Genomic DNA, 10,219 nt, shown 5'->3' with positions numbered 1-10,219 from the left:
AAAACTATAAGTAGTTACTAAATAAGATTTCAGTTTTTAAACAAGTGAAATTTGAAGATTAAAACTAAAAACTAATGACAAAATGATTATCAAACAGCTCAAAAAAAGCGCACACACGTAACCCTTGTTCTAAAAGATGTTAAACGCTAGTTGGACGACCGAATGGAGTCTAACACCTAGGCGAGACCTAAGTGGGAGTCTATGCCGACTATGCAGATTTAAGTTAATTTATTATTATTTCATATAAATAAGTGAGTGTTTACATTTAGGAAAAATAAAAAAACTATACTTATATTAGAAATAAAATAAAGATATAATACAATAAAAGCCAAAAAGCTCAATAAGCAAATTAATAAATTACAAATGTAACAATGGTTGTCACAACTGAAGAAACTCATTCTAATTCAAAAGCCTCATGATTCTAATTCAGTGAGCAAATTAACAATTCAAAAGCTTTGCATGATTTACAAGGGAAAAGAATAATTTGACAATAGTCAGTCTCATCTCATCCATCATGATTTCCTCCAGATAAGGAACGAGTTCAGAGGTATGTGTGTCCAGTCTAAATCACATAATATTTACAAAGAATCAAATTGCAAACGTGGTGAGAGCGAGACGACGCTGAGGCAGAGTTGCGGAGCTTGTAGGATCAACTCATCAAGTCTGGGTTTGTAGGATCGACGGGACAAGATGCAGCGCGAGCGAGAGCTTCGGGATTTGCACAGACAGAGCGACAAGACTAGATGCTGCGTATGAGCTTCCGGGTTTCTTTTAGATACGGTTTGGTACGAACGGGACGGAACGGGATGGAGTGGGATTAGGCGTTCCGTCTCATGTTTGGTGCGCCTAAAACGGGTGGAACGTGCTGTTCCACGGAACGAATTTTTGGTGAATTTTCGTTCCGCCTCACCCACTGGAACAACTCGTTCTACATTTGTGGAACACAAAATTATAATATCTTCGTCTCCTGTCTCCTTCTTTCCATCCGAGAGCATCTTTGCTCCCTCTCCGTTATGTCCCGTCCTGTCTCGTCCTGTCCTGTCTCATCCCGTCTCATTTTGTTCCGTCTCATTCCTTCTGCATACCAAACGATACTTAGGTTACACATTATCCACCTTAACTTAAAAAAGAAACTAACGAAAATTCCAAAAAAAATTTCCTTTTAATGAAAATCCATTTTTAAAGGTATAGTGAATAGTACAAAGGAAAAGTATAAATGTGGTTTTTCGTTAAAAGTGAACAGTATCGAAAGTGTTTTGTTAAAACTCCCTTAACTTAATTAGTTAACTTAATAAAACTTAGAGCCCGCCTAGTGACGCCTAGACTGCTTATTGCCTAAACCACCTAGTCCATCTCAGTTTTAATAATCGTTTTGTTCAAAATCCCTCTGAAAACTACCGTCCAATGCCTAGGCAGCCGCTAGCCTATTCTTAAAACACTCCATGTAAAGCCCGTATACCGAAAATTCCCCCATAAGATTATATCATACTTGAGGTCTACTTATTTTTAAAAGGTTTTTTTTAGCTAAAATGGTCATTGAGATTTGCATATCTCATCATTTTGATCTCTGAGATTTGAAATCAACAGAAGTGGTCATTGAGATTGTCCAACATCAATCATTTTGGTCATTCCGAAAAACATTATGTTAAATAATGATCAAGACGACAAAAATATCTTTAGTTCAATAAACAACAGGCCAAAATGATTTAACAAAAATTAAGGGTATTTTTATCATTTTATTCTTATTTAATGGAGATTTTTCACAGAATGACCAAAATGATTGATGGTGGACAATTTCAGAGACCAATTCTATTGATTTCAAATTTCAAAAACCAAAGTAAGGAGTTATGCAAATTTCAATGACCATTTTGGCTCAAAAGCTTTTTTAAGATAATGCTAGAGATATCAAAATTTTAAATCAAATGATGGATCACAATAGAAAATAAGTACATTAATAAATACTTAAATATAATCTAATCATCAACATACATATTTTTCGTTTACAGAATTTAATTTAGAAATTTGATCTCTTTAACATTATATTTATAATTGTTGCATTTTTATGCTGATGGTATAATGCACACCAAAAGCCCATCTCCCAAAATGCAGAACTGGTAAAGTGCACGGCACGTTTGACATTGCCATCCCTCCCCATCTGTCCACCTGATCCAAACTCTCTCTCTCTGCACGGGGACCATCGGACCCGAAAGAAAATCTCCGATAAAAGAGCGAGAAAATTGTGCGTAAGAGGAGAGAGAGAGAGAGAGCGGGCAATGCTGCAGTTGTGTGGCTGAGAGGAGGAGAGAGAGAGAGACAGAGCGGGCAGAGTATATGGGGAGTGGAGCTACTCTGGTGGAGGGCGTCCGTCGCTGGTTTCAACGTCGCTCGTCTTCTTCTTCTTCCACTTCCACTTCCGCAACTATTATTAATACTTCTAATCCAAATAATAATCATAACTACACCGACAACGATAAAATTAATAAACTGGGCAATGATCACAATGGTGCCCACATCTCCGATTTAAGCGCTCAACCGTCCGATTCTCATCAGCGGGAACAAAAACAAGGCCGGGAGAACCAGCACCATCTGCAGTTTGAGGTTGAGGAAGATTTTGACATTTCAGGATTGAAGGTCATCAGAGTTCCTACAAGGGCCGACTTCAGAGCTGCTCACCCCATGGATTCACAGAAGAAGGTTCCTTCTTTTTTTTTTTTTTTTGTATTTTTACGATCTGGGTTTCTGTTGTTTTTGAATTTGTTCATCTGGGTGTTGATCTGATTTGGTTTTTCTTGCTTTGATTCTTCTTGGTTGAATGTGGGGTGTTTTGTTTGGAATTTATCGAATACCTTCAAAATTTTAGAGCTTCATGGTATAGGAGATAGAAAGAGATGGACTTTTGATACAACAAAATTGGGGAGGGGGAATTCGGGACCTTAGGGGTGTAAGATTGAATGCTCTTAACCAACTCAGCGAATGTCGCAGTTTTGTGTGAATTCGTTAAAAAGCATTTCCTGGATCGAACTAGTTATGGATCGAAGGAATTACAATGTTGATGTTGTTTCCTTACTCCTCTATGCTTGTTTATAGATAATCACGTATATTTTGATCACAGATAATGGTTGTTGATCTTCAATGCAGGGCAATCTAGAAACGGAATTCTTCACCGAGTATGGAGAGGGAAGTCGATACCAGGTTCAGGAAGTCATTGGGAAAGGAAGTTATGGCGTCGTGGGTTCTGCAATTGACACGCACACTGGAGAAAAGGTTGCAATCAAGAAAATTAATGATGTCTTCGAGCATGTTTCGGATGCTACAAGGATCCTGAGAGAAATTAAGCTCCTTCGCTTGCTTCGTCATCCTGATATTGTTGAAATAAAGCACATCATGCTTCCTCCTTCACGACGAGAGTTCAGAGATATTTATGTTGTTTTTGAGTTGATGGAATCTGACCTTCACCAAGTTATTAAGGCAAATGATGATCTTACTCCTGAACATTATCAATTTTTCTTGTACCAGCTTCTCCGTGGCCTAAAGTATACTCATACAGGTTTGTATTTTTCAGTAATTTCTTTTGGCTTTTGCTGTAGTAACGATAATTAATAATTAAATTTCCTCTGTATCTTGTAGCGAATGTATTTCATCGAGATTTAAAGCCAAAAAACATTCTTGCTAATGCTGACTGCAAATTAAAGATATGTGACTTTGGCCTTGCTCGTGTATCTTTCAATGATGCCCCGTCCGCTATTTTTTGGACAGTAAGTTGTTCAGTTGTGCCAATCATGGCATGTCGCCTTACAACTCCTAGAATCTCTACTTTTGTGGTTGCTAATTAGAAGTCGTTGATTTCTTTAATTTATAAGTTGCATACACTAGGCCTGTGAACAATACTGCTTGTGGACTAAGCTTCTTACTTTTGTGAAGGACTATGTTGCAACTAGATGGTACCGTGCTCCTGAGCTGTGTGGTTCATTTTTCTCAAAGGTAAGCTACGCTTTATTTCTAAGATCTTATATTGTATATATGTATCTATTTGAGGATAAGATGGTTCTTTATTTTTTACTGTAGATTTATTTTCTATGACCATAATTTTGGCAGTACACTCCTGCAATTGATATTTGGAGCATAGGATGCATATTTGCAGAAATACTCACTGGCAAACCGCTGTTTCCTGGTAAAAATGTGGTGCACCAATTGGATCTCATGACCGATTTGCTTGGCACGCCTTCTGCAGAATCTATTGCAAGGGTCAGTTATTTTATTCTAATAACTACTACTCTGTCATCTAAAGACGCACTAATTATTTCTCGTGCTAGCCAAATAAAAATAAATAAAACTTTTAGCAGGCTGCCACTGAACTTCTCAGTTTACTTTGTTCTTAAAATTCTTGTAGTAAACCATCCATATTCTTGCATGTAACTGCCAAATTCTTATTTATCCCATCAAATAATTACTTTTGCATGTCCCTGGTAGATTCGGAATGAAAAAGCAAGAAGGTACCTGAGTAGCATGCGGAAAAAACAACCAGTTCCCTTCACACATAAGTTCCCTGGTGTTGATCCCTTGGCTCTTTGCCTACTGGAGCAGCTCCTTGCCTTTGATCCAAAGGATCGTCTCACAGCTGAAGAGGTAAGGTTAAGTAATCTGAGTACATGCAACATTTGTGATATATACTGCATACCATGATGCATCCTTCAAAACTGATTGGGATCACAGTGCCTCATAAATCCCTAATGCTTACACTTGCAGGCATTAGCTGATCCTTACTTTCATGGTTTGGCAAATGTTGACCGTGAGCCGTCCACCCAACCCATTTCAAAACTTGAGTTTGAGTTTGAACGTAGGAAATTGACAAAAGATGATGTTAGAGAGTTAATCTATAGGGAGGTATGGACTTAAAGCTTAATACTTGTTTGCTTTCTAGCATTGTGGTTTCTTCTGCTTCACTATTGCTGTAACAAATCTTGTGTTGAAACAGATTTTAGAGTATCATCCACAGATGCTGCAGGAGTATCTCCGAGGTGGAGATCAGACCAGCTTTATGTATCCTAGGTGAGGAGGCTATTGGTTTCCGTATGTAATGAATCATTTTGTTGATTATTCAATCAGTTGCATGGGGAAGGGTTTACTGGGAACGGGCTGGCCACTCCCTGTTATGTGTTCCGGCCAATGGGCTGAAACAAAAAACAAAAACCTTAAGTTGATCTAAATATAGATAATAGTAGTCTTGCATTCACCATTTCGCTTTATAAGTCTCCAGTCAGAATTTTTGGTGCTTGGAGTTATTAACCTTGTATCACCGCTTTATGTCATTCTAGTGGTGTTGATCGATTTAAGCGGCAGTTTGCACATTTCGAGGAGAACTATGGTAAAGGTGAAAGGGGTACCCCTCCACTGCAAAGGCAACATGCTTCCTTGCCCAGGTATGTTTTCAGATAAGCATTTAGGGATTAAGTTTGATTTAGATGTCTTGAGGAACAAATCAAATCGGTTCTAGCTTTTACCTTATTAGTTCATCTTAATTACTGTGACATCTTATTCCTCAGAGAGCGGGTTTGTGGACCCAGGGTTGAGAATGCTGGCCAAGACAATGATTTGGAAAGGACTGCTGCTTCTGTTGCCTCAACTCTTGAGAGTCCTCCAGGGTCGGAGCAACCTGATGGCACCGTAAATGCCGATGGACAGAATGGACCTAGCAAGACAGTCTACACACCAGTAACCAGTCGTAGCCTATTGAAGAGTGCCAGCATTAGTGCTTCCAAGTGTATAGGTGTAAAACAGAAAGATTCGGAGGTAAGTAGCATCATTTCATATGTACCTCACTTCCTCTTGTTTGATCACGACTCAGGCATCTTGCATACAATTTGGTGGTAGATCTCTAGTTGTCTGAAAATCAAAGTGTCTCAAAAAACTTGTGTGAGCAATCATACTTTACGTGATATTCGAAATTCCATGCGTTTTGGAAGTTCAAGTAACTAAAGCATAATTAACAGATATATAAAACTAAGTTTGGATGCTTACATTCTTTTTCCCACAGGAGGAAGCAATTGCGGAGATCAACGACGAGTCAGTTGATGGTTTGACCCAAAAGGTTCAAGCTCTTCGCGCCTGAGTCTTCTTCATCGATCTGTGTAAGAAAAAAAAACAGGTGCAACTTTGTGGTCCGCCTCCTTTCCCCGTATTTAGTAGAAAGGGTGCTCTGTAACAATCAACATTCGAAACCGAATATATATATGTTATTTTCAGTTAGAAGCTAACACCATTTAGGAGGACTTGTCGATTTGTTTTTCCTTCATTGTGTAACCACAATACATAGGAAATTGCTCTGCTGTAAGTCGGGGCCGGTTCTGAGAGTTCAGGGTCTCTGCGGAATTTAAAATGAGGCCGTTTCACGGACAAGACTTATTTATTTTCTTTGTATTTTTTCTTCTTGTTTAATGATTGTGTGATATGTAATAGAAACAAAATTGATGGAAATATAGCGTATGTTATTATTAGTTTTTCAATATTTGAGACGAGCAATATTCTACGCCAAGATTAATCTAAATTACGGGTGGGAGGATTCAAACACGGGTACGCACATGAGCACATCCGCTCTACCACCTCATTATGCACTTACAAAGAGAATCGAACTCATTATCCTTTTTATTTTTTTTATTTTTTATTTTTTATATACAAACGATGTTGGCGGAGGGGAATCGAACTCGGGACCTCGTGCAAGGTTTGAATGCTCTTTAACCAATTCACCCCTCCACCTTGGCTTCACTTGTAAAAATGTCGTACCCAGTGCACAAGGCTCCCGCTTTACGCAGAGTCTGGGAGAGGTGAATGTCGGCTAGCCTTTCCCCCATTTATGGAGAGGCTGCTCCCAAGTCTCGAACCCAAGACCTTGGCTTCACTTGTAACATGGCAAAATTATCAAGCCGCTTCCAACTAATCATTTCAAATGCCCATCACTGGGATGTATTTCTCCTCGATCGAACTTTCGCTTACCACTCCGATTTCTAATCACTTCACTGTGGTGTAGACAAACAAGTTTTCTCTTGCGCACACTGTGAATGCACCTCCAACGGCGGAAGCAGAGATGATCTGACAGACCATTTCAAAGAACGGAGAGTAATTGCAATAGAATCCTCAGCTTTCTTTTCTTCATCACAATGAAGTCATCGACTCTCACCAGTAATCCCCGCAAGAACAATTACCCCCGGTGAAGTGGTGGAAGCGGTGAGAATCCCTTAGGATTATTGTCCTTGCCACAATCCTGGATATGTACTTGATGGCATTATGGCAGTCTTCACAAACTCGCAAGTTCTTTATCACGCGGACTGGCCTCCCAGCTGGAATCGAAAGAATCCCAAATGCCACCGCTAATTTCTCGCTGTGATACTTCAGCATATGCTCTTTCTCTTCCTCTTCCACATCGTGCAAAACCAGCTTTGTAGACGAAACATACCCCTCCAGCTTCATTTTCAAATCTAACTCTTCTAAGAAGGCATATATCTTGTCCTTGTCAGGGTGTATAGTGTCCCCAACTGAAAATGTATGAGTCTTGTTTTGGACTTCAACCCAGCTATATCCAGGTACTTTCCTGACACCTTTATCCCTCATCTTCAATCTCATCTTATCGACATCGCCCCATCTGCCTGAAGCTGCGTATAAATTCGAGAGAAGAACATACATTCCTGCATTTTCAGGCTCCATCTCGAAAATTATCCGAGCAGCCTTTTCACCTAATTTGGTATTGCCATGAATCCGGCTTGCACCAAGCAGAGCTCCCCACATTGCAGCATCCGGTTCAAAAGACATATCTCTCATCAAATTCTGTGCTTCCTCGAGGCGCCCTGCTCTACCTAAAAGGTCAATCATACAGGTATAGTGTTTTGAATTTTCTGTTATGCCATAATCCTGATTCATTGAATAAAAATATTCGGTGCCCCTGTCTACCAGACCAGTATGACTACAAGCAGACAACACGCCGACCTGAAATGGAATCAAAAGAAAAATAAACCATTTGACAACGTTGAGGAATTCAAATCAATAAGGTCAATGAATTAACAATTACCATTGTCACATCATCTGGTTTGATACCCACCGCCTTCATTGAGTCAAAAACTTTAAGAGCCTTTAGGCCAAATCCATGCCTTGCATAGCCATAGATCATCGTGTTCCATGAGACAACATCCTTTTCAGCTATTCCTTGGAAAACGTCATATGCTTCCTCAATGCTTCCACATTTACAGTACATTACAAGTAGTGCATTCCCCACATAGCACCCAGTTTCGTATCCTGCTTTTGTCATACGTCCGTGCAACTGCTTCCCCAACTCCAAAGCTGCAATTTCAGCACAGGTGCTCAAAGCACACGTAAAGGAAGACCTAGTCAACCTTTCCCCATCTCTTTTCATCTCTACAAAGAGTTGCAAAGCCTCTTCACTATAACCATTTTGAGCATAACCGGCAATAATAGCCGCCCAAGAGATGGAATCGCGCCGAGGCATGCTATCAAAGATTTCCTTGGCACAAACAATATCACCACTCTGAGCATAGCCAGTTAAAATGGTATTCCATGAACTGGCATTCCGAGAAGGCATTGCCTCAAACAATTTCGTTGCCATGTCCATTCTCTTGCTTTGTACATAACCTGCAATCATTGCATTCCACGAAACCGAATTCTTTTCTGGCATTTCATCAAAGATACTTCTTGCTTCATCCAACATTCCATTCTGCACATAACCCGAAAGCATTGATGTCCATGCAAACACATCCCGAATTGGGCACTCTTCAAATAACCTCCTAGCTTCTGACATTTGCCCATTCTGCGCATATCCCGTGATCATGGTATTCCAGGAAACTTCATCCCTCACAGGCATCCGGTCAAAAAGCTGCCTAGCATTAACCAATCTCTTTTGTTTTACAAATCCACCCATCAAACAATTCCAAGAAACTGCTTCCCAATCTGCTTTCGACTCAAACAACCTACAAGCATCTTCTACCCTTCCATTCTGCACATACGCTGCAAGCAACCCATTCCACGAAATCTCATTCTTATCCGGCATCCTTTGAAAAATCGTCCTCGCCTCATCAACGTACCCGTTCTGGGCATAACCGGACAACATAGCATTCCACGAAACAACATCCTTCTCGGGCATTCGTTCAAACAAGGCACGAGCGGCACCAAGATCCCTGTTCCTCACATACCCACTAAGCATCACATTCCATGAAACCAGGTCTCTCTCAGGCATTTTCTCAAACATGTCCTTTGCAAGATCAAACTTGCCATTTGCTAGGTACCCAGATACCATAGCGTTATAAGACACGGGGCTCCGCCGGGGCATGGCGTTGAAGACAAGCAGAGCGGCTTCGCACCGGCCGTTGCGCATCTGGGTGGTGATGTCCATGTTCGATTTCACAATTTCTGAGTCGGAGGAGTTGGATAACTTGTTCATGGATCTGCGTTTCTGGGTTAGTGTTTTCTTCGATGGGATTGGATTTTGAGAAGTGGGATTTCCTGTTCGGTCCTTGATGTTGATGGGTTGCTGGGATTTGAATGACCGGGAGCAGAAGTTGCTGCTGCCGCTGTGCAACTGTCTGAAACGGTAACTCCCGCGCATTGTCTCCCTTCAAAATTTGATTCTCCTCGGCAGGCAAAACGTAAAATTGGAGTTTGGTTCCCCACGAATTGAGTTATTTGGAATTTTGGCCCTCCTTTATTATGTAGTTAGTTGGTTTAGCTTTTAAAGGGATTTGGATCTCATCCGGTAGCTCTCGCACACGATGTATGAACGCATAGGGATCTTCACAAAGATGATCTAGAGAAGATCCTCAGCTTTTAAGGGCTTGTTTGGTGGACTGGACTGGATAACAGAAATCCAATTAAATTGAACACGAGTCATGTGTTTGTTAGAGTTCAGCATATCACAAATCAAATATAAAATCTAAATACAAAATAAGTGAGATTTAGAAACGCAACTTAGATATGAGTTTCCAAGCTAGTCCAAGTCAGCCCACTTCAATACTCATATCCCATTCAAACCAATCCAAACGTGCCCTAAGTTCTACTTGTCCTTTACATGGCATCTAAGTTATAAGTTGTTAGCATGTGTTACAAAACCATGGATTTTAACCTTGATAAAAATGGGATTAATTTGAAGGAGAGATTTTAGGGTATGATTGTTACATAGCGGAATAAAGTAGCTCTCTTACATACTTGAGATCAACGTGAA

The 10,219-nt window shown here is 40.2% G+C and overlaps 2 protein-coding genes across 3 annotated transcripts; one reads left to right on the top strand and one right to left on the bottom strand.

Moving 5' to 3' along the window:
• Positions 1-2,063: 2,063 nt before the first annotated feature.
• Positions 2,064-6,503, top strand: LOC103438072 (mitogen-activated protein kinase 9-like). The gene is made up of 11 exons (XM_008376612.4): positions 2,064-2,694; positions 3,139-3,547; positions 3,628-3,755; positions 3,922-3,981; positions 4,096-4,245; positions 4,471-4,626; positions 4,747-4,884; positions 4,976-5,049; positions 5,316-5,420; positions 5,544-5,790; positions 6,035-6,503. The coding sequence occupies exons 1-11, from the start codon at positions 2,332-2,334 to the stop codon at positions 6,107-6,109; spliced, it is 1,905 nt and encodes a 634-aa protein (XP_008374834.3). The 5' UTR covers positions 2,064-2,331; the 3' UTR covers positions 6,110-6,503.
• Positions 6,465-9,808, bottom strand: LOC103438071 (pentatricopeptide repeat-containing protein At4g02750). 2 transcript variants are annotated; one of them, XR_003774194.2, is made up of 3 exons: positions 8,060-9,808; positions 6,886-7,977; positions 6,465-6,752 (listed from the first exon to the last, which is right to left on the bottom strand). XR_003774194.2 is itself a non-coding variant. In XM_008376611.4 (2 exons), exons 1-2 carry the CDS (start codon positions 9,605-9,607, stop codon positions 7,171-7,173), a joined length of 2,355 nt encoding a protein of 784 aa, XP_008374833.1. In that variant the 5' UTR covers positions 9,608-9,808; the 3' UTR covers positions 6,465-7,170. The 2 variants fall into 2 exon arrangements, 1 of the variants encoding a protein (XP_008374833.1); XM_008376611.4 differs by having other exon boundaries at positions 6,465-7,977.
• Positions 9,809-10,219: the final 411 nt, after the last annotated feature.

This window comes from Malus domestica, chromosome 06 (assembly GCF_042453785.1).
Source record: "Malus domestica chromosome 06, GDT2T_hap1".
Classification (NCBI taxonomy): domain Eukaryota; kingdom Viridiplantae; phylum Streptophyta; class Magnoliopsida; order Rosales; family Rosaceae; genus Malus; species Malus domestica.
Note: the sequence above shows the minus strand (reverse complement) of the source record. Positions and strands in the feature narration are given on the sequence as shown.

Bases quoted from the DNA above. Each gene is read 5' to 3' on its own strand.
- LOC103438071 (XM_008376611.4), bottom strand. From the start codon at position 9,607: ATGCGCGGGAGTTACCGTTTCAGACAGTTGCACAGCGGCAGCAGCAAC. The intron at 7,978-8,059 runs GTAATTGTTAAT...ATTCCATTTCAG, and splicing joins AACCAGATGATGTGACAATG to GTCGGCGTGTTGTCTGCTTG.
- LOC103438072 (XM_008376612.4), top strand. From the start codon at position 2,332: ATGGGGAGTGGAGCTACTCTGGTGGAGGGCGTCCGTCGCTGGTTTCAA. The intron at 4,627-4,746 runs GTAAGGTTAAGT...TTACACTTGCAG, and splicing joins ATCGTCTCACAGCTGAAGAG to GCATTAGCTGATCCTTACTT. The intron at 5,421-5,543 runs GTATGTTTTCAG...CTTATTCCTCAG, and splicing joins CAACATGCTTCCTTGCCCAG to AGAGCGGGTTTGTGGACCCA.